Here is a 24,549-nt window from a genome sequence, read left to right on the forward strand (position 1 = left end):
TCGCTGCCGGGGCTGGTTCTGAGGAAAGACGAGGCTTCTCGGGTCAGAAATCAGGGGCTCGATGTTCTTGTGGTCGACGAGGAGCTGAGAGAGTACTCGCTCCGACTCAAGCAGTGGAAGATGGGAAACACCCTTATCTTCAACCTCACCAAGGCTTGGAACTCCGTCGTCCAACGCAACACCCTTCACCCAAACGACGTCGTTCAGCTCTGGTCCTTCCGACGCAAATCCCAACTCTGCTTCGCACTCGTCAACCTCACCCGCCATTGCCATTCATCCCCACCTCCATCATCAACACACACATATATACATGTCTAAATTCCATGCCTGCACATCTTGTGCGTCTGTGTATATATTTACATATACAGTTCTTTTTTTCTTGTTATTTGAAATTATCTATGGATACTGATATTAATTGTTCTTTTTATTTTACTTGTTATATCGTAAATGTATAGATACTAGTCCCGGCAATTGCTGTCTCAAACTGGCATATATACACATACTAACTTTGAGGCTAACTTGTTTCTTCACCAAGGTACAAAAATAACGCAAAAGTATTAAAATGTATTTGAAGAAACTATACAGAAAAGTACACATCCTCTTTTGCAAATGTATAAAAAAGAAATGATCTACTCCTACAATACAATACAGCATACATAACTAAATTATTTGATTAATTAAAATAGCAGAGCTAAACCCCCCATTGTACCCACTGTACCTCTTTTACTTCTATCCCATGAAGGAGCAAAACAGAAATATTTTTTTTTTTGCAAGGGCATATATGAAAAGAAACTAATAACCACAATCTACATTTTCAGGTGAACATGTAAAACAAAATAACCATCGATCAGAAAAACGAGATGTCATTTCTTCGTCCCTGATCCTCCAATCCATTGTTTGTAAAATATATGACTGCTTGGAGTAGGTTCTCTCGATCGGCTTAGAGAAATTTATTCTCGCTCTCACCTCACTTTCTCTAACTAAAAATCACACTCTCTCTCTACACTCTAAAGATAAGACTTGGACCCCCACCCTCGCTTAGATCTTCATAGTTATGTTGAGCTTCGGAGGCGCAACGGGGACTTCCATTTTTTCGCAATGAAATGTGATATTATTGTCTTCTCCAAAAATCCACAACATGCATCAAGAATAATTGGAAAACAAATAATTCATGAAGCACTTGGAAAAATTATATATATTGAAAAATTATGTTTTCGATATTACAAAAACCAATTATATGCGACGGTGGATTTGAAGGAGAAAATTTCAAATCAATGTAAGTTAGAAGAAGAAGACTAACGTCAACAAGTTAGTGACATTTATATGTTTGTCTTATTTTCAAATCTCTTATTCTATATCGTATTCTGAGAGCTCGATCACCCATTTGGTCAATTTTTCGGACAGGTTCGGATTGTGGAGGACAATCCGCAAGTCATTACTACTATCGGATATTGCGATTGAAAATATGGTCGTAACTTCATTATTGATACCACCACGGCCAGTGCCAGTTTCTCGATAGCGGGATATCGGGTCTCTGTGTCCTCGAATGTTTTATTGATGTAGAAGATAGGTTCTGATTTCCTACTTCCTCCCTTACCAGTACACCACTGACTGCGGCGGGTGATACAACAACGTAGAGGTATATGGGTTCTCCTTCCACGATTTGGCCAGCACGGGTCGAGAAGCCAAATACTCGTTTAAGTGCTTAAATGCCTTCTCACAAGCGTCGTCCCATATGAAGTCATTTCTAGTGTTTTTCTTGATGCATTTGAAAAACGGGAGACATTTGTCTATTGATTTCAAGATGAACCGGTTTAGCGCTGCTACCCTTCTGGTCAATCGTTGTACCTTTCGCTTATACTTAGGCGAAGGCATTCCTGTTGGTGCTAAGATCTGGTCGGGGTTCGTTTTGATGCCATGCTGGGTTACTAAGTAGCCCAAGAACTTTCCTGACGACACCCCAAATGAACACTTTGTAGGGTTTAGTTTCATCTGGTACTGGTTTAATACCTCAATACCTTCTTCGGGGTGCGCTATGTGGTCCGTGTCGCGGATAGACTTCCCCAACATATCGTTGATGTAGACTTCCATTGTCTTACCTAGTTTCCCTTCGAACATTTTGTCCACAAGTCTTTGATAAGTGGCACCCACGTTTTTCAGACTGAATGTTATCATTTTATAACAATAGATTCCTCTATCTGTGATGAATGTGATTTTATCACGATCACCGGATGCATCAAGTTCTAGTTCTACACAATAAATGCATCCATGAAGGATAAAATCTTATGTCCGGCGGTTGCTTCGACCAACCGATCAATATGCTGAAGGGGGAAAACTGTCTTTTTAGCATGCTTTGTTAAGATCCGTGAAATTACGCATACCTTCCATTTCCCATTATTTTTCTTTACTACGATTGTGTTGGTTAACCAGTCAGGGTACTTTATTTCTCGGATTGGTCTTTCCTTCAGGAGCCGTTCTACTTCATCGTTGACCGCTTTACCCCTATCCGGGCCAAGCTTACATCTCTTTTGCTTCACCGGTTTGAAATTTGGGTCGACATTCAGCTGATGGGACGTAATGCATATGTCAATCCCTGGTATGTCTTCGGTGATTTAGGTGAAGGCCGACTTATTCGTTTTTAGGAAATGAATGAGTTGACTTCTTAACTCGCCTTTCAGTTCGGAACCTATCCCTACCAATCGCTCTGGGTCGGACCCGTCGATCAGGATGGGGGTGGTCAATTCTAAACGTAGGTGATCTTGAATTTCAAGCGCGTTATCCCTTTGTCTTGTTCAGTCGATGAACTAGGTTCGTTGGCAGCCATTAATAGCTATTGATCGGGCTGTTGTCCAAGCTTGTATCCGCTTAGGTAGCACGATCAAGATGCCGACCGATTCCCTTTGATTTCTTTTATACCCTCCAGGCTAGGGAAACAAATGCATTGATGAGAAGTTGATGGAATGGCCCTCATAGACTGAATCCAGGGCCTTCCCAGGATCATGTTAAATGTCAAGAGGAAATCCAACATGACGAATTCAACGAGCTTATTCTCGATGCCTGCGTAGACGGCTAGCTTTATGGATCCGATGGCTGAAGTTGACTTCCCATAGAATCCGGTGAGTTCCACCGAACCTTTTTCAACCTCGGATTCATTTATCTCCATCTTTCCGAGGGTGCTTAGATAGATGACGTCGACGGAACTTTCGTTGTCGACGAGAATCCGAGAGATCGTGCAGTTCGATACATCTAAGACGAGGACAACCGCGTCGTTGTGGGGGCCGTCCAACGAATACGACTCGCTTTCCCTGAACTCGATCAGGTCATTGGGTCGGTTAGTAGGACACTTGGCATCGGTCCTGGTAAAAGCCCGACGCTGGTGAGCCTTTATAGAATTCAATGACTCTTTGCTGAGTCGAGATACTCTTATGATATAGTCGACTCACTTTTTAGGGGTTCTGCCTAGGGAGATGCTCCTTCCTCAGAGCGTTCACGCTTTCCAGGTGATGCCCCGCCTCGAGGAGGGGGAAGTCACCTAGATCTATGTATCCTAGCTCGCCACGTGCAAATTTAGCGGCGACATAGTCGCATATTACTCTGCAATCTTCAGTTTTGTGGCTCTAATTCTTGTGGTGATTACAGTAGGCGGACATGTCTCGCTTCCATGTGTTAGCTCTCAGGGCGGATTTCATTCCTTCGTTGCCCCCTTCAACAGCGTATGCCAATTGTTGCAGAATCCTGGGTCTTCCCCCTTGGTTGTGAGGGTGATTTCCTTGTGGTTGTCCGGACCTGTCGTTGCGCTTTAAGTTCGAGGATTCTTTGTGTTTGAGGTCATTTTCGCGACCACGAACTTTCTTGCTAGGGCCGTCCTTTCCTCCTTGGCGATGGCCCACTTTGTTGCTCGATTACAGAGTGCGTTCCTTAGGTCCGCAATTACTCCTCCGTTGCTAATGCTGCTGATTTTGGACATGACGTATTTGAATCGAATCGTGAAAGTTCTCAGCGACTCTTGAGCCCCTTGTTGGAGCGATCAAAGGTCGAAAACTGAAGTGTCAACTTCCACGTACGTGGAATAGTACTTCAAAAATACCATCGACAACTGGTCAAAGTTATCGATAGATCTTCGTCTAACTTTGAAAACCATTCTAGGGCAGGCCCCACAAGTGTTTCACGAAGAGGCAGCAGTAACCGACATCTCTTTCATCTTCATACAGGTAAGCCCGTCCGATGGAGTTTCTAAATGCGGTCATATGTGCATTTGGGTCAGTCTTTCCCTCGTAGAAGGGGAGTCTGAGCTTTCCCGTATCCCTGATTCGAATGCTAGTTATCCGTTTGGTGAATAGGGTGTGGCGCATCTCCTCGATCGGGCGATCTATTTCGGGGGCTGCACTCGTGGCGTTGTGAACTCGCGTTCTCACAGTCTTGCGTTAGTTTCGTCCACGGTTCACCATAACAATACTAATTCATCATGATTGTACCGGGCCTCGAGTGGGGTTAGTTCGTGGGCTTTTGCGGGCTCGACATATGGTTGGTCAGGCCACAATGGGTTTCGAACTACCCCAGCTCGATAAGGTGGGACTTGACGCCCCGCGTTCGTTGGCGAGTTGGGTCGACTCATAGAGCGCTCCGCTCTACGAGGCGCTGGTTCTGCTGAACTCGCGTGTTCTCGACGGGGTCGGTATATTGGGGATTGAGCTGGTGCAGGGCTGTTCCAATGGGTCCTCATGTGCGGTGGGATTTTACGAGGCAGAGGTGGAATTTCGGCATGGAATTCACCCTAGGGAATCACTTCGATTCCTGAGAAGTCACATTGAATTCCAGGTGGGAAATTTCTTCCCAGCCAACTAGATCCTGCAACATTTGGATTGGATCCAATTCTTTGTGCCTAGATGAAAGTGTTGACATTTCTCACATCACGGTCTGGTATGACCGATCCTGAGATGCGGCTCTCTCGATGAAAGCCTCTAGCATTGATTTCAACTCGGAGATCAATTCCAAGCCAGCCAGGGGAGTTGTCGGAGACGATGATGCCATGGGTAGGAAAGAAGGTTTTGTAGGAATTTAGGCTTGGAGTGTAAGGAAAATTGATGGGATTCCCACAGACGGCACCAAACTGTTGATGCAATAAATCACACCAAAGCAGTCACGGCAAATTTGTGGTTAAATTGGGTTGATTTGAATTTATAGATGGGCCTCAATTCTGCGTAACAAAACTAATTTGATCTCCCTAAGAATTGAAAATTAAATGCGTAATTAAATAAAGACAAGCATGATGTAAGAATAGTTCGGGTTGTTTGTATTAAGATCGCTCAAGAGCGGTACAAAGATGGGATTTCAATGATAATGATAATAAGTGAAAAGTAACATCCCCAAAATGGGCCTAATTGTCATATATTTATAGTCTGAGAAGACATGGTTGTGAGTTTTGGGATGTTCAGGACACGTCAAGTGTCAGTTGGAACTCACTACTAAGAATCAGGACACTTGTCATTAGAGACCTATTCGTACGAGAAGCGGTTGCGGATTGGTCTGGCTGACGAGCTTTATATATCTGGGCCTTCAAGGGTCGGTTATCTCGAGCTGGAATTCGAATATGTTGACGAGCTGACGCATTAACAGAACCTGCCAAAGACAAAATATGAGCTTGGGCCCAATTAACTTGTACTGAGCCGAATCCCTCTTTCGGTAAATGGAGGACGAAATCCAACATCAAAACTATTGATACAATGTAGATTACAATTTCGAACAGAAAATTCTAAGAAAGATATATTTCTCTTACTAAGAAAACTAATTTTCTTAGTGTTCTTCTAACATTTTTAGCATTTCTAAACAAGAATAAGAAAATGCTGGGGATTATTATTTTATTTTACTTGTATTAGGGTAAAATAATTAGCATTTTCAGGCTATTTGATTTATGTTAAAAATCCGGAAACGCAACCATACAACCTATGAGTTCATTAAAAAAAAAAACAGTGATTCAATGAAACAACAAAATAGAGAAACACAAACAGGTCCAACAATATAAACGTAAAGGGAAGTAAAAAAAAATGAGGATTTCAGCATAAAAATAAAAGGGAAAATAACACATTTATACCCTGTGTTTTAGTGAAATGCCGAGTTTAACCCTCGGTTTTCAAAAATGTCGAGTTCATACCCTCTGTTTAACTAAAATGACGAAATTATACCCTCAAATGAATAACAGCGTCACAAATCTCCATTTCATTTATATTAATTCTTATATAAGAAAAACCGAATCAAATTTAAATCAGTACCCTAACTTTCAAATTCTCAATTTTGAAATAAAAATAGCCTTAAATTGAAATTAAATAATAAAACTCATACTTTCTAAGAAATGACTTCATTCTGTTTTCGAATTGTAACTCTAAATCTTGGATTCTCTGTTCGAATATGCGATTTTGATGACTATCAACTATCGATGTTTACCTCTTTGCCTCTTTTTGTGTTCTTCACGATTAAGAGACTATTGTTTATTTTTTAGCTTTTAAATAAATTACATATATGGCGCGAATGAATAAAGATAATTGGTGTTTATGTATAAATATTATAGTCAACGTCAATGAAAAGTCAATAAAAAAAATATTCGTGACACTGTTGTCTATTTCAGGGTATAATTTCATCATTTTAGTTAAACATAGAGTATAATTTCGTCATTTTAGTTAAACAGATGGTATGAACTCGACATTTTTGAAAACCGAGGGTTAAACTCGACATTTCACTAAAACACAGGGTATAAATGTGTTATTTTCCCAAAATAAAAATAGAATAAAAACAACGCGAATTGAAATAAAGCTTCGTTTTTTCAATTTTATTTGGCCGAGAGAAACGAAAATTGGGTTGCTTGGAGAGGATTCTATTGAATCGACATTGAAAACAAGGTTTCCTTTTTCTCAAAAAAAAAAAAAAACAAAGTTTCCTTTTTTATTTGGAGAGAGAGAGAGAGAGGAATAAAAGAGGAAACTGAGAGAGAAATGGAAACCAAGCAACGGCTCTGAAACCCACATCGGCGTTGTATAAATACTGATGTTCCCGGAAAGCATGTCGTCAGTTCAACATTCCATATCCGTCTCTTTCTCACAATGTCGAAGCTTTGGGAAAATCTGTGTCTACTGGCGGAAGTGGCGTCGTCGTTGTCGGAGACGAACGAGAAGAAGAGGAAGAGAGCGGAGATAGAAACGACGGTGTTCCCGGAAACGATTCCGAAGAAGAGAAGGACGACGGTGTCGAGAAGGGGTCGGCGGAGACTGGAAATGTTGGTGCTAAGATCTGGTCGGGGTTCGTTTCAAAGCCGCACTGGGTTACTAAGTAGCCCAAGAACTTTCCTGACGACACCCCAAATGAACACTTCGTAGGGTTTACTTTCATCTGGTACTAGTTTAATACCTTAATACCTTCCTCGGGGTGCGCTACATGGTCCATGTCACGGATAGACTTCACCAACATATCGTCGATGTAGACTTCCATGGTTTTACCTAGTTTTCTCTTCGAACATTTTGTCCACGAGTCTTTGATAAGTGGCACCCGCGTTTTTCAGACCGAATGTTATCACTTTATAACAATAGATTCCTCTATATATGATGAAGGCAGTTTTATCTCGATCACCGGGATGCATCAAGATCTAGTTATACATAGTAAATACATCCATGAAGGATAACATCTTATGTCCGACGGTTACTTCGACCAACCGATCAACATGCGGAAGGGAAAAACTGTCTTTTGGACATGCTTTGTTAAGATCCGTGAAATTTACACATACCCTCCATTTCTCATTCTTTTTCTTTACTACGATTGTGTTGGATAACCAGTCCGAGTACTTTATTTTTCGGATTGGTCCTCCTTCAGGAGCCGTTCTACTTCATCGTTGACTGCATTAACCTTGTTGGGCCAAGCTTACATCTCTTTTGCTTCACCGGTTTAAAATTTGGATCGACATTCAGCCGATGGGACGTAATGCTTACGTCAATCCCTGGAATGTCTTCGGTGGTCCAGGTGAAGGCCGACTTATTCATTTTTAGGAAATGAATGATTTAGCTTCTTAACTCGCCTTTCAGTTCGGAACCCATCCCTACCAATCGCTTTGGGTCTGATCCATCGATCTGGATCAACACTACTACAAAAAGGATCATTTACGACACTCAAAAAGTGATGCATTAGGTAATTTGCGTCGTTTTTCTAGTGCCGTAATATCGGCCGCCGTTGTTGCTGTAAACCGTCGCTTTTAATAAAGTGACGCTCCACTTAGCGCCACGTCAGATTTGATGCTAGATGAAAGTGAAAGCGTCGCCAAGAAAAAAGTGACGGTATAGGGGCTTGCGTCACTCAAAAATCGAGCGACACCCCAGGTGTAAGTGACAGTATAGTTTTTATAATTTTTTTTTTCAATAATCACTTTTTTAATATCAGTTATCAAATAAATAAAAAATAAACAATAAAAAACTTGAAACTGATACAGAACAATGGCGTTCAATAATCGAAACAAAACAAAATTCCCATAGAAGAAATAAACAAAAGAAGAACATCCCGTGTAAACATACATAATCTAACATTCTGTGTAACAAAACTTGATGATACAATAACATCTGTGTAACATAATCGAAAAATTCGCTTGTTTAGTATTAAAAACGAATAATTCTTTTTTTGAGATTCATAAGTACTTTTTACAAAGATAAAGCCTTCGGCATGGACGTCGTCGAGACCCGTTTTCAGCCCTCGGCCGAGAACTTAAGCGCCGACGTAGCGGTTCTCGTGGGGGTTCCGTTTCTCAAGTTCCTCCGCCAGACTATATCTTCATTTAGGATGGTAACAAAAAAAAAAAACTTCAGAATTTTAGGTTAAGAAATAGATCCAGAAAAGCATAAAAAAAATACTAGATCTAGTAAAACAAAAATGACAAAGTCCCTTGTTAAGGCGTCAGAGATTTCCAAGACCTTTTTCTTGAAAGCGACGAAGTCTCCGGTGATGGCATAGACGAGGGTCATTGAGGTGGTGGCGCAAAGAGACCGTCGTGGCGAGAGATCCGGCGATATCACGGCGGCGCACGTGAACTTATTTGGCGGCGAGTGCGAGACCCATCGAGCAACCAGTAAGTTTGAGAGAGCCGGAGAGATCGAGAGTGAGAGAATAAAAAAAAATTGAGAAAGCAGAAGAGTTGATAGAAACAGAGATGATGAAGACTGTGAGCAAATGAAGAGACCGGCCAAAAAAATTATATGGCAAAGAATGTCAAGTATATGCCCTAATAATAATGGGCAAAAGCCCGATAAAGCTTTAAATATTAATGTTATTCACTAAGAAACGCTCAGGAGAGAAGTTTTGAAAACTTTGGGTATAAAGCGGTCAAATAAAATCACAACACATGGTCTACAAGCGACGTCCATGTCAAAAAAGAAAAAAATTGGGCATCGCTTGTCTACTCAGCGACGTCCCGTCACTTGTTGCCATAACAATAAACCGCGTCAATTTTAGAGCGTCAGTCATTTTATAAGCGACGCTGAATCTTTTTTTTCGCAGGATTAATAAATAGGGCATCAATTTTATACAAAGCGACGCCCCGCTAAGTCACATGGCACATTTAGACTGATGCCACGTCATTTTTTAACACGAAAAAAATATTAAACGTCACTCATTTTTGCAAGTGACGCTATAGGGGTGACTTCAAAGCCCATTTTTGTAGTAGTGCAAGTTGGTCAATTCTAGACGTAGGTGATCTTGAATTTCAAGCTCTTTATTCCTTCGACTTGTTCAATCGGTGAACTAGGTTTGTTGACAACCATTAATTGCTATTGATCGGGCTGGTGTCCAAGCTTGTATCCGCTTAGATAGCACGATCGGACTGCCAACTGATTCCCTTTTATTTCTTTTATATCATTCGGGCTAGGCAAACAGATGCATTGATCGTAAGTTGATGGGACGGCCCTCATAGACTGAATCCAGGACCTTCCCATGATCATGTTAAATGCCGAGAACCAATCCAACACGACGAATTCAATGAGCTTATTCTCGCCGCCTGCGTAGATGGCTAGCTTTATGGATCCGATGGCCGAAGTTGACTTCCCATAGAATATGGTGAGTTCCACCGAACCTTTTTCGACCTCGGATTCATTTATATCCATCTTTCCGAGGGTACTTAGATAGATGACGTCGACAATACTTTCTGTCGACGAGAATCTGAGAGACTGTGTAGTTCGATACATCTAAGACCAGGACAAGCGCGTCGTTGTGGGGGCCAATGACTTTGACTCGCTTTGTGAAATCCCAAATTTTAAGCTTAATTAAAAGGCTAAAATATTTATGTTTTGAGTGATGCTAGTATTTCTTTTAATAGTAAAGTAGTTAATGATTTATTTACGTGATAGTTTTTGAAGTTTTAGTTTTTATGTGTGCTTTGGTGTGTTTTTGAATTTTAATATACACTTTAAGGTACAAATTATGGATATATATATATATATATATATATATATATATATCTATATATATTGTATACAAATTATATATTATAACTAAGTTATGTATATATAGTTATATATATAGTATATGATTATATATATTAATTGAATTTTTTTGTACGTATGATTATATATATATATATATATATATATATATATATATGATTATGTAATATAGTGTATTATATTATATAAGATAATGTTATATTATACATGGTAGTCATCACGTGATAGGATTTATACATACATTTATACATACGTTTATATATATATATATATATATATATAATAAAAGTAATAATAATAATACTAATTATTATTATTTTAAGAATAAAAATAGGATTAGGGTATGGGCGTTTACTGTTTGGGCTTTTAGGGTTTAATTAAGACATATATAGGATTCCTTGAAAACGGTTTCTTAAAACGCTTGCACTGGTTTAAAAGAGTATGATTTTGTGTTGATTCTATTAGTAAAAGTTAGGTTTAAGTATCTTCTATCTAAATCTTAAATAGAAAAATATTTTTATGAAATACATAATATTTTCGGATTATTTTCAAATCAGTGCGCAGACCTGAGACCTATTTCCGATTTTTAGACTTTAAACGCTTACTGTGGATTCAAATATTTTGGTTTTGCGTTGATTCTTTTTTAAAAAGTTAGGTTTAAAGTCTTCTATCTAAACCTTTAATCGAAAAATATTTTTATAAAATAAAAAATATTTTCTGATTATTTTAAAAACGGTGCGCAGACAGTTTTTGGCAAAAAATTTAAAGTTAGATTTGAGCACTTCTTTTATTTTTAATAAATAGGTGGAAAAAGATTTTGGCCATGGTGCGTTTACAAAAAGTGATCAAAATTATGTTTTATACGTACTAAAATTTTTACAGAAGTTTTCTTAGAGTTTTAGTTTTTCACCGAAACCCTAATAACAAGGGTATTTTGGTAATTTCACGTTGAATGTCGTTTCTGAAAATTTCCAGAATCTATAGTATGTCTTGAAATCCGTTTCTAAGCTGATCCCCGAAAATCTCTTCCGTCGATTAGGTTCCGAGCGGCTTAGCTTTTCCGAGCCGTCTAGTTTTCCTGAGCCGTCCACGACCAACGGTTGTACCTTCCGAAACGAAGGTGAGAATAATCTCACTGCAACACAGATTAGTTCACAAATACAAAATACGATAAGTATATGATCTGAATGAGTTAATAATATTTTTTTGAAATTATTTTTGTGTGATTGTTTGACATATGTGTGTTATGGTATGATAAATTATGAATGCTATGTGATGATATGCTGAGTTTATGATATGATACGTTATGGTATGTTATGTGATGATATGATATGGTATGTTATGTTATGTGGTGATATGTTATAAATTAGACTACTTATATCATGTTCTTATTTCTAGTCATGTTATCATGTATATTTTATGTCATACGTCATTCGTGCACGTAACGAAAATAAAAAAAGTGAAAAGATAAAGATAAGCAAGGGAGTCGTACCGCCTCGAGCTACGGAGGTCTTAAGGAGAATTTCTCGAGCCGACTTACGGGTCCAAATGGGAAAAAATTTCGGACCGAGGCACTAATATGTTTATTAGATAGAGCGAAGTGTGGGACCTTGTCATTGTCTGCCTTTTTTCTTGTTATTCTCACTGCTAATGTTTATTTATATATACATGTTATTGCTATGTAATCAATGAGCTATTTTAGTATACCAGTAAAGGCCTTTATACATTTTCTCATATTTGTTTACTAACTCCTTTCACAAAATAGTTTATATCCAACATTTTTCCTTCTTATTTTCTTTCCTTTTTCTAGCCATTATATGTATTCATTATCAGTTGAGAACAAAATAGTCGTTTATATTGCAGAGTTTCAAATTATCAGCCTAAAGAGAATAATTTAAGTTGGACAGAGAAAAGTTGTTGTGTGTTTTTAGGTTTAGTAGCTAAAACATTCGATCTCCCTCTTCCACAGACTCCTTCAACATCCTTCTTCGTACACCCAATCAGTGTTCTTTTTCGAATAAATTTCGTCACCACACCGCCAGCTATTTTGATTCCCGCGTTCATAGGACTCATATACTGTAGAGGACTAAGCCAGGTATTCGCTGCATTTCAACATAACTAATATCATAGTACCAAACTAATAACAAAAAGAAATTAGAATCATTTTGATATCTCTCACTTGGGTCACGCAAGATAATCTGATAAAAATCCAATGCACCCATGACATGAACCTCGTTCGGATCAAGATGAGCCGTAGTTTTGATACCAAAAAAATCTTTGAAGTCCTTTTGCCCTTTGTGAATCACTGCACTTCCTCTGGTGAGAACAATGCCGTCATCCTTCTTGAGCCCCGTCTCTTCCAAAGCCAACAACGCTAAAGCACTAATCTTCTCGAACATGTGTTTATGTTCTCGAACATTTCCTCGTCAACGGCTCCGATAACGTCACGCCCTCGATCTCCATGCCTACTTGATCCCGTGCGCTCAACGCTATCTTTAATCTCTCACACTCTCCGATGAGCTTCTCGAGAGCCACCATGTTCTTCATGTCATACTTGTTCTTGATTGACCTGATAAGTGGTGTGCGAGTCTCCGGTCAAATTCTTTTCCTCCCAAACGCATGTCATTTTTCCTCGGGAGGTATTCAAATAATCCACCTTCACAAGATAAGACTTGCGCTTTGCATGCTTCTCTGGTGACACGGAACACCAAGTAGTTCCTCTCGCCGTCTCTCAGGATTCGACATTGTTGCAAATGAAATTACCTGCATCGTCATCAGGGAAGACAACAACCGGTGAATTATCATCACTAGCTACTGATATCATAACTATGTCTGACCAACCAAACATATATTAACAAAAGTAAAATTAAATTAAAATAATCAGCTACTGTTATTCAATGGATATCTGATAGCATTGATGCCCACAAGAAGAGTAGTAGTTGTTGCTTATATGCATTTGATGTAATAGTCTCACGAAAACTCTTTCTCTCTCTACTTGGCCGTGCCCCTATCTCCATCTCTTCTTCTCTCTCTTTTGTTTTAGCACCTAGGTCCTCATTAGACCTAGCATTTTGTATTAGCTCTTTGGCTCTAAGACTAGTTCTTAGGTCATTGTGTTTAATAGTGCCCACACACTAAATCTTTTCCAAACTAGAAGACTCTAGTGGTAGAAACTATCGTGATTGCTCGGATTCAAGAAGACACGAAAGAGGCAAGCTGAGTGGGGAGACGCAATTCAACCAAACCACAAGCTGCTCAACGCTCAAGCTTCAAGCGAGGTAGGTACCGAGTGAAAACTCATTATAGTTTTATTTTAGATTACATTTCCATGCACTTTGTCTAGGTAGTAAAATTGTTTTACATGTTTTAAAGAATTTTTTATTTTCCGCCGCTTACAAGAAGCGATAAATTATTCTTAATCCTAGATCTATCCCAACAATATCAAATTATGTGACGCCAAGATGAGCAAGAGCAATGGGACTCTGGTCTTCATGGACTTCCATTTTTGTACGTCCATGGGGTTCGATTGTCTGACACTATAAAAATGAGTGTTTTAAACTTTTAATCGGGCGAAGCAAGCAGGAACACTTACCGACTGTGTTTTAAATGAGCCGACACTCTTTTCGCATGGTGACTGCGAGTTCAAATACTTACAATTCCACAATCGTATTCAAATGAGTCGGCACTTTTTTCGTATATTAACTGCGAGAAGTACTATGAAATTACGGATATTGTGAACCAAAATCCAATGGTGGGACTTGCGGGGCCATGGCCTACCATAGGTAGGGCGATATTGGAATATTGCCTGCGGAGTGAACAGAAAATACAACATACCGTGTTCTGGACGATAGTTACCACCACTATGATGCATGAAAGGCATGAACGGCATGAACGGTTGTTGAGATCCGATTGATCCTCCGCTCGTGTTCCCCCATCATTCTCACTCAAACATTCGCAACTTCTTTTCGAGTTCTTTATTTTGTTCTTGCAACAACAAGGTCTGATTTTGGGCATCAAGGTCCGCTTTTTGCCTAGAAAATAATCTCGACAAAAATCGCTCCCAAGGCGTTGACCCACCTACAGTCCGAGTGCATCCGCTATACTCAACCTTCGATAGAGTCGTCGTTAGGATACTCGCGGATCCATGTTTTGAAAATGTCCATTCTCTTTTTCTAGCTCATAGATTTTCCTACACATAACTAACAACAAAACATATATATCAATTTATTAACTCACTTTATTAACTTAAATATTATATACTTACGATTTTTATGAATCACTTCTGCTTCATTCATAAGTTGTCCTTCTGTGTCTTTGCGTAATTCTATCTAAACTTCAGCTCGATTCGGTTCTCTACCCTCGTTTTCATCCACCTATATTCTCATAACATGAAATTAGTATAAATCTTGTATTTTAGCTAGATTTTATAAGAAAAGAAGAATCATACAAAAACTGACTCACGTAATCACATCAAACCGCTCGAAAATGAATAAAAAAAGATTCCATGCCGTACTAGATGACGCTCAAATAATATATCAAACAAACACAATCATACATTTAATAATCATATCATAAATTCACAAAAAAAAAAAAGAACTTTACTATAAATTTAATCTTTTACAATAAAATGACAAAAAAAATCTTTTTAATTTAATAGAGGACATTTTTATATAAACGCCTTTTAACATATCATGTTGGACCTACCATTATCATCATTCAATACTTTATACCCAATTTCAAACCATATAAGTTGGAAACCTTCAAAAATTCAAGCTAAAACATATCCAAATCAACTATTCAAATACAAATTGATCAATACAGATCCAAATAAACAATCATAACAATGCAACAATCAAAAAATAAAAAATAACATTAAAAAAAAAAAAACCCTTAGAAATTGAAGAAAATTTACCTCAAAATGGTAGGCCGAATAAGAACGAGGTCGGAAAGTATGAACACAGGCAAATCACACCAACGCAATGGTTCAAGAACACTCTAAAACAATCAACATAACTTAGAATACAAAAACCCCTAATTATTTTCGGCACATAAGTACGTAAAACGTAAGAAAAGGTTACAAACCCTAAATCGATGTTGGAGGTCATGTTAGAGGCCGAAAACAAGAATCCAACACTTCAACACTGTTTAGAATCCACAATATCACCTACACAAACAAAAAAAATTAGAAATCTTCAAGTATTTGAAAGAGAAAAAAACCGCATGAAACCGGCCGATCGAGCGTACAAATCGCGAGAACAACGAGGAGGGAAGCAAATAAGGGGTAGTCGGCAAGGCAGCGTGTGGTCGACGATGACAGATGAGGGCTAAGGACGTCAATGAAGAAGGCAGAGGATGTCAATGGAGTTTTAGGGTTAGAGATATTGCCAGAGAGAAAGAACGAAGAAGATGAACGCAAAATGAAACAATGAAGACGAAGAGAGAAATTCGAATAAGTTAAAAGTCTGACACGCCACGTGTCATTATCTAATTCAATCTCAACTATAGATGGCGTTTATATAAACGCCGTCTATAGTTCTACACACACGGCGTGGTGACGCCTGATTAGCCCGAAAGAAAAGACCACGCTTACAAGTAAGCACATTCTATTCTTTTTCACGGCGCTTATAAAAATACATTAAATTGCGTGTTTTTCATCAAACGCCGTCTAAAGAAGTGGCGTGAAAGGAATACTTTCTAGTAGTGTTACTAACAAAAGAAAACGAGCATAAACGTAATATACGTGATAGTAGGATTACAAGATCCTCTAATTTTAAATAATCTAGCTTGGTTAATTTGATTTAGTGGAATTAGATTGGTTTGGTTTGATTTTGTCTTTCTTCAATTACCAAAACTAAAATTTAAAATTTATATTATTTTGTCTTATAAAAGGCTATTTTGGTCATAAACTAATATTTGGTTGTCTAAATCAATAATTGTAAATCTGATTTTTCAAGCCGGTGTCTAGTTTTAAACCGGATTTGAAAATCCGACGATTTGAATCGCATAGGATATTTTGAAAGACTTTTATGAAGGATTACAATGGTTCAATGATTAATTTGTTCGATGTCTCAAATTACTAAGGGATTAATTTCACATTGACGTGGATGATAGTACGTCGAGAGGTGGAAACCAAAAAATATCATGAAAGTTGATTGTTCGTAAAAGGCACCTTTAATATCCAGCTTGAAATGTTCGGCTTATCCCAGTGGTTGAAATATATTTGGAAGCAAAACTTATAGGAAAATTAATTTTCCAAATATAAAGAATATTTCGTTGGGGGATAAAAAAAATGGTCCATTAGGAAAAATAGTCAATTTAAACGTTTGACATTGCTAAATAGCCAACGTTTGGTAAATATTAGGTAAATAACCATTTTCATGTGATGTTATTCTAACGGAAAAAGTGAAAACGAATAAATTAAAGATAGTGGTGTTATCTTTTGTATTTGTATGTCATGAGGATAAGAATAAGAGTCATGTAGAGGATGTCAAGTTGAGAAGACATTCATTTGATTATTGCGTGATATATGTTAGAAAGGTTGATATTGTAAATAAATAACCAATTCAACATGAGAAAGGGGCTGATTTTGCTACATGGACTTGCTCTCGGTTCATTCTACTTTTGATTGTAAGTATAGTTTTATATATATATATATATATATATATATATATATATATATATGATTAATTAGCATTTTAAATTTAACACTCGCTAATATTTACATTTTGAATGTAGTTTGCTATCATTTGAGTGCATAGCCACCTTTTTACCATACATTATCAACCACATACATTTTGTTAAATAATAATGCGCCAACAATTTGTCGATAGACAACAAAACTAAAAAAAGAAACATCGATCTCTAGTATCTTATATTTTAGAAGCACTTAGTGAATCAAAGGTTTGTCTAGATTTTCAATGCTTTATCAATGTGGTTATTTCACGGATATAAATGGTTCTTGAGACTGATATTAGAGGAGAAACACGTCGTGGACTCCACTCAAAAGTACACCTAACCCCCAAGTCCTCAGCACATTTTGTCGAGGACCGCCCTTCATTTTGCCTCCTTGGCCTAAATGTCTCAAAGACCCATCAAACATCTCAAAGTCTCCAAGCTCTAGTATAAATACGTCATTTCATACAACGCTTGGAGTAAGTTCTCTCGATTTAGAGAAACATCGTCTCTCTCTCTCTCTCTCTCTCTCTCTCTCTCACTTCACTTTCTTTAACAACATAAATACTTTCTCTCTATACGACGAGACTTAGATCCTCAACCTTATTAGTGTGTTGTGAAAATTATGTATGATAGTGTGTTTGAAAGTTTTATCTCCCAAGTGGTTACAACTTTTATATTGAAAGTGTATTTTTTTTTCAAGTAATAATTTGATTTTTTTTACCATAGGTTTTATTTAATCTTGTTTAATATTTTTATAACATATATTATCTTTAAAAAAAATTGAATGTTTGACTTTATAAAGAGAAATTGATACATCTACCACAATTTGATAACTCATTTCCCATTTTCCACCAAAACTATAATTTAGTAAATTTTGGAGAGAATATTTTTTAGCCTTTTTTACCATTTTTTTTACTTCTTTTTTCTAATTTGTTTTCTCCGGGTCTCACATATTTCAAAAAATCTTTTTTTTTAGAAATTTGTCAATGATCGACGATTTGTTGACATATATATGTCAACAACTGACATAATTTGTTGACATATAAATGTCAACAAATAACAACACTTAAAAGTTTGTTGATTTGTTGATATAATATATATATATATATATATATATATATATGTCATTAATTGACACACTTTGTTGACATATATGTCAACAAATGACAACATTGAAAAGTTTGTTGATTTGTTGATATATATATGTCAACAAATGACATGATTTATTGACATATATATGTCAACAAATGACAACACTGAAAAGTTTGTTTATTTGTTGATATCTATGTCAACAAATGACATAATTTGTTGACATAAATATCAACAATCGGCATAATTTGTTGACATATATGTCAACCATCGGCATGATTTATTGACATAGAGGACACGGTTTTTTTCACTATTTCTACTAAAAATAAAAGCAAAAAAATCTATGATTATTATTTGTACTATCTATCGTTATTTGTTTTGAGATTTTGTGACAGAAAAACTAAATTTTTATTTATTTACTTATTATTTAAAACTAGATTTTGTGAAGGAATGAAGAAATGTTCTCTCTTTTGTTATTACACTTAATTTGGTCTTCTTATCAAAGAGAAACAAAATAACTTTTCACGCCCTATGTCTATACAAAACAAACCCCGTATGAGCTTTTTGGTTAAAAGAAAACCTGAAAATAATGAATTGAAAATTATAACTAAAACCTATAGCTAGTTCTTTGAGAGATAAAACCGAAAAACTACGCTTTTACGAAGTTCATCTCCGTCTTCTAAACATTATTTTTGAAATCCATGAGAAGTCATCAAAATACAACCACAAAAACCTGTCTGTACATATCGAAGATCAAAACAATTAGCAGGGGCGGCAAAAATCTCGATTCCGCCGCTCAATCTCCGGCGGCACAACAACAATCACCATTAAACTGTCATCGCCTTCCGCGCCAACCTTCGCTCTTCGCCCTCCTTGCCGCCGGTCTCTTCAAGCTTCATCGGAGCTAAAAAGCTCCATCGCCTTCACTTTTGAATTCATTGCAGGAAGCTTCGGCCGTCGGAGTCGGTGTCCGAAGACGCAGAGGACGCCGAAGAGGATGATGAGTCGGAGGGCTCGTCTTTGCTGTCGCCATGTTCGAACTTGTAGAATCGTCGCTTAATCATCGCCCTTCTCGCTAACCTTTGCCCTCCTTGCCGCCGATCTCTTCAGTCTTCTCCGGAGCTGAAACTCTATCGCCTTTACTTTCGAATTCTTCGCTGGAAGCTTCACCGGAGCTGAAACTCCATCACCACTTTGACTCGCTCCAAAGATTCGACGACCAAGACTTCATCTTCACCGTCGACGATTTCCGATCGCTCATCCACCATCTCCGACTTGAAATCCCGCCTCAAACAGTTTTCCTTCGACTTCGTCTCTGCCGCCTCGCGAATCTCCAATTCCGTTTTGGTACCGATTAGGTCGAAGATGGAGAGAGAGAGAGAGAGAGAGAGAGAGAGAGAGAGAGAGAGAGAGAGAGAAGTGAAGATGAAAACAAAGAAATGAAAAGAAGGGAAATGAGAGGAAGAAAAAAAAAATAAAGGGAGAACAAAATTGTATTTATACATTGGACCTACTATTTATGGAAAAGACGGGGGAGATTATTCTAGTTATGGAGGGAATATTACTTTAAAAGTTATTTTGATTATGTATGCCTCTGTAATGATTTTCGAATATAAGCTCTTTCTTAATAAAAAGAAACTTGCCTCCGATAAAAATAGAAAAAAATAGAAAACTTTCCATCATTTCATAGTTAATTTAAGGATTAATTTTACTTTTGCCCCCTGAACTTATAGATAAACCACAGACTTTATTCCGCCTTTTGTTTTGTAACAATCATTACCTTCAACTTTATTAATTTTTTCAAAACTCATCCTTCCGTCAAATATTTAACAGATCTAACTAAAATATTGGGTAAAATCGTAATATTAGCATTTACTCTCTCTCTCTCTCTCTTTGAGTAACATTGACAGCAGAAAGCAATTTAAAGCAGATAAAATAATAATAAATAGAGCTCTCGAATTTATTAACGTGAAACAACCCAAAAAATGCATTAACAAAATAAAATCAACAGATTTAAGCGTCCATGATCAACTTAAAGAACTAATTAATATAATTTAAACAACATATCAAAAACTCAAAACAAAACCAACCTCCCAAAAAAAAAAAAAACAGAGAACAACATACACACAAACTTAAGATTTATATCTCACCAAAACACAGTTCTGCTTCTATTCACACAACGTACATAAAAAGAATAAAAAATAAACAGCATTGGTTTAGTTATAACTTAAAAGACGTGATATTATTATTATCATTACCTTCCCAATGACCTCAAAGAGAGAGGAGTTAAAAGAAGCTCCGGTGAGAATGGGTTGAGGAAAGCTGGTGGCTCCGGGGACAAGGCTTGAGAAGTGGGTCTCAGGACCGACGTAGGAGACGCCGTGAAGAGCCTCCGACCACCACTCGTACCTCGGAATCCCCAGTCGGCTCACATTTCCGGCGGAGTTCACCAGGAACGTTATCTTCTCCGGCAGACTCAGCCTCTTCACCAGGTCCCCCACCCTCTCGTCGATCCCCAGCGACGCGTCGCAGAATCCCATCCCCGTCGTCGATGCGCCGCCGCACGCGTAGGGCTGCGCGTGGGCGAGGCCGGCGAAGGAGATGGACGCGGCGAGCACAAGAGCGATGATAGTTCGTCCTCTGTTTTGTGCAGAGACCATTTTGGTGAAGAAGAAGAAAGCTTTTGGTTATAATATATTGGTGTGATGGGGTTTTCTGGATTCGCAGGCCATGCTCTGTTTTTTTTTTTCTTTGATTTGGTCTCTGTTCTTGGATTCGCAGGCCAGCAAAATATGTTTTCGAGGACGTGGACCTGAGCCACGAGTAAGACATGATTCTAATTCTGAGCTATCAAGTGGACCTTATGCCGAAGCCGATATGCAGCCCTGCGAGGCCGCTGGAGCCGGGAAAGAGACTGCACCACCAAAGGAAGAGCCTGCTGATGTGGCCGACGAAGATCAAGTCCATTGCCGACGGTGGTGGGGCCCGCGACGAGATGGCGTCGGAGCCGACATCGCCCAAGGTGACGTGCGCGGGGTATTATATACGCATATATAAATTTATATTAAAAAAATTTATATTATATACGCATATATAAATATTAAAAAAATTAAATGTTAAAAATACAAAATTTAAGGGTATATTGGTAAATTTACGTTTAAACTCATTTATTCAATGACACGTGTCAAATTCTGTTAGAAACATTAACGGAAGGATGAGTTTTGAAAAATGTAAAAAAGTTGATGGTAACCGGTTGTTACGAAACAAAAAGCGGGACAAAGTCTGTGGTTCGTCAATAAGTTCAAGGGGCAAAAATAAAATTATTCCTTAATTTGGCCTATTTTTACGTCACATTTGCAGAATCGCTTCTACAGAATATTCATAATCGTAACCGTAGTCTTCTTCCCCCGGAAATTAAGGCTTACCAGGAAATCAGGTCTACGAACCCAAATCCCTAATTCCGATCCCATTAAAAACCCTACGCAACGAACATACCGATCGTCCCATGGCGGTGGATGACGATCGCTCCACGGAATCGCCAGCGACGAGCTCGCGGTCGTTGACGGAGACGGTGAACGGGTCGCACAGGTTCGTGATACAGGGCTACTCTCTGGTCAAAGGCATGGGCTCAGGGAAATACCTAACCAGCGAAACCTTTACCGTTGGGGGTTATCAATGGGCGATCTACTTCTACCCCGACGGAAAGAACCCCGATGACAACTCAGCCTACGTCTCGGCCTTCATCGCTCTAGCCAGCGACGGCACGGACGTCCGAGCTCTGTTCGAGCTCACTCTCGTCGACCAGAGCGGAAATGGCCACCACAAGGTCCACAGCCACTTCGATCGCTCGCTCGACAGCGGTCCTTACACCCTCAAATGTCGGCGAAGCATGTGGTGCGTTTCTTTCTTGAATTTTGTGATTATCTTCCTTGTTCCTTTGTGATATTTCTCATGGGTTTCGTGCGTTTGAAGTTGTAAAGTTTTTGAAAATAAAGTGTATGATATAGAACATGGATTGAAAGTGCCATTGGAGATTGAAAAACATGTTGATACGGTGCATTTGGTTTGTTTGTATACTAGGGGATATAAGCGTTTCTTCAAACGAGCTTTGCTTGAAACTTTGGGCTATCTCAAGGACGATATCCTTATAATCAATTGCACGGTCGGGGTTGTGGTGTCGAAAGTGGATATGCTGGAGCTTAGATCTATTAAAGTTTTGGAGTCTGGAACGGGATCGGAGTTTGGCAGTTTATTAGATAATATGGAAGGCTCAGATATAACCTTTAATGTGTCTGGCGAGAAGTTTCATGCGCACAAGCTAGTATTGGCTGCTCGGTCTCCTATTTTCCAATCCAAATTCTTGGATGAGGTTGGGGAATATGGTACAGAGTTTCTAATCACTGATATGGAACCAAGGATTTTTAAGGTGCCACTCAAAGTTTCAATTCTTAGGTTTTGAACTTTGCTTTTCCCTTTTTTATTTCCTGATCTAACTTTGTACTTTATAACAGGCCATGTTGCATTTCATTTACCGAGATAACCTGGTAGAGGAAGAAGATCCACGGTCTAGTTCATCAGAATTGTTCTCAGACCACTTCACAGCTCAATTATTAGCAGTGGCAAATACATATGGCCTTGACAGGCTCAAACTGATATGCGAGTCTCGCATCTGTAAGCACATATCTGTTGATTCGGTCGCAGAAATTCTCATGTTGGCCAATCGATGCAATGCTTCTGAATTAAAAGCTGCATGTCTAAGATTTTCCGTGGAGAATCTCAAAGGTACAATATTCAGATTTGAAAGTTCCTTCTCTTGCTAATATTATTATTACAATTTGTTTGTACTACTCAGCAACCAAATACTAAGAGGATGTTGAGTTTTTTTGGGGCGGAGGGTGTGTATTGTGTGTCTGTGGTATTCCAATTTCCGAAGAAACGAAGCAGTTTCAGGTATATTTGTGAATGCATGCACTTAATTTAGAGTGGCAGTGGCCGGATTTCAATAATCTAACGACGTTCTTTCCATGTTATATTTGCTTCATGAACCAAAGCTACATGTTCCCTCGTGGAAGAGTGCTTGAAATTTCAGAAGCATTTATATATTTATTTTTTGCAGCTGTACTGAAAACGGAGGGTTTTGTGCACCTCAAAGAAAATGTTCCTTTGCTGCAATCAGAGCTTCTCAAGACAATCGCGGGATTCTACGACGGGCACGCTATTGGTGATGAGGGGTCACAGAGCGTGTTGGCACAGACCTCCGTTGGCGAGGATAGGATAAACCGGCGGCGGGTCAGGCAAAAAGTTGTGAGGTGAAATTTGTCCGTGATGTTGGACTAGTCCAGATAATATTAGGATATGGAATCGTTGTTAGGTTCTCTTATTGTTTTGGAATTCTTTTTCCCCACTCGTTCTTTCTGATCGATGATTTCTAGTTTTATTTAGTGTGTAATTTCTGTAAGTAAGTAGAGAGGTTATGATTGTAACACCCCTTTGCATAATCGAATATATCTATGAAAATACTGTCCTCTTAGGTCTATGATTTTTAGTTTGGTTAAGTCGTTATTGTTAGGGGACTCTATTTCCTACGAAGAAGTTACTTTTAGAACCGACTTCTCTTAACTTTACTTCTACGAATATATCTTAATCAATTTAATTCCAAGTGTACTGTTTTTACATTGTTCATTTAATCAATTACCCGTATTGTGAGTTGTACATTTTCATTTCATCCAAACCTTCGGTGCTGAGTTTCAAGTCTCCTTCGTCGGAGTAAGTTTATAGCGCTTGTTCGGTGGCGAACAAGTTGTTCCAAAGTTCGGACAATCATCAATGATTTCTAGGTAAAGAAACCATCAAGAGAGAGAATGTTTGAATTTGAACCAAAAAATATGTGGTTTTGGAATTTCATAAGTTAGCCATTAAATCATGTTCCTAGACTTTCCCCAGCTCTTTGACGGTTTTTTCTTCAAGTTAAACATTCCATGTCTTGTTGTAGATCCGACTCGTGATGTAAAGAGTAAAAGACTGTAATTGGTGCTTGACATCTCTTCGATATCTTGACACTCTTTAAGCCTTTTGGTTGGGAAAAATACAGTTGCCCTCATTATTATCACTTGCCCTAGTTGTAGGTGGCTGGTCATTGTGCCGGGTTTTGTGATTTCGATGCACGTTCTAAAGGGGATATTTTTTACCTCATCTCTGCTTTCTCTGGCAGTCCCCGATCAATCTCTCCGCCATCGACCTCCTACTCAAAGCTAAGGACCTTTCACTTGAGAGTTGTGAACTTAAGATGAAAGTTTAAGCGGAGAATGACTCTCCAGTG

General features: G+C 38.4%; 2 protein-coding genes across 5 annotated transcripts; one reads left to right on the plus strand and one right to left on the minus strand.

The window, feature by feature from the left end:
- Nucleotides 1–9,794: 9,794 nt before the first annotated feature.
- Nucleotides 9,795–10,208, minus strand: LOC149380967 (uncharacterized). Its single transcript, XM_089601257.1, has one exon. The coding sequence runs from the start codon at nt 10,206–10,208 to the stop codon at nt 9,795–9,797; it is 414 nt and encodes a 137-aa protein (XP_089457383.1).
- An 11,364-nt stretch (nt 10,209–21,572) lies between these two features.
- Nucleotides 21,573–23,914, plus strand: LOC149380968 (BTB/POZ and MATH domain-containing protein 4-like). Of its 4 annotated transcripts, none has more exons than XR_016293894.1 (5): nt 21,573–22,124; nt 22,311–22,656; nt 22,742–23,012; nt 23,083–23,180; nt 23,347–23,471. XR_016293894.1 is itself a non-coding variant. In XM_089601926.1 (4 exons), the coding sequence occupies exons 1-4, from the start codon at nt 21,736–21,738 to the stop codon at nt 23,541–23,543; spliced, it is 1,203 nt and encodes a 400-aa protein (XP_089458052.1). In that variant the 5' UTR covers nt 21,573–21,735; the 3' UTR covers nt 23,544–23,914. The 4 variants fall into 4 exon arrangements, 2 of the variants coding, with proteins under 2 accessions (XP_089458052.1, XP_089458053.1); XR_016293893.1 differs by having other exon boundaries at nt 23,282–23,416; XM_089601926.1 differs by lacking the exon at nt 23,083–23,180 and having other exon boundaries at nt 23,347–23,914.
- The last annotated feature ends 635 nt before the right edge of the window (nt 23,915–24,549 follow it).

Source organism: Urtica dioica, chromosome 11 (assembly GCF_054948205.1).
Source record: "Urtica dioica subsp. dioica isolate 48M chromosome 11, U.dioica_male_clone48M_v1_H2, whole genome shotgun sequence".
Classification (NCBI taxonomy): Eukaryota; Viridiplantae; Streptophyta; class Magnoliopsida; order Rosales; family Urticaceae; genus Urtica; species Urtica dioica.

Excerpts from the sequence above, each read along its gene's own strand:
- LOC149380967 (XM_089601257.1), bottom strand. The coding sequence starts at position 10,208 with ATGTATCGAACTACACAGTCTCTCAGATTCTCGTCGACAGAAAGTATT.
- LOC149380968 (XM_089601926.1), top strand. The coding sequence starts at position 21,736 with ATGGCGGTGGATGACGATCGCTCCACGGAATCGCCAGCGACGAGCTCG. Across the intron at positions 22,657-22,741 it reads TGGAACCAAGGATTTTTAAG|GCCATGTTGCATTTCATTTA; the intron begins GTGCCACTCAAA and ends ACTTTATAACAG. Across the intron at positions 23,013-23,346 it reads TTCCGTGGAGAATCTCAAAG|CTGTACTGAAAACGGAGGGT; the intron begins GTACAATATTCA and ends TATTTTTTGCAG.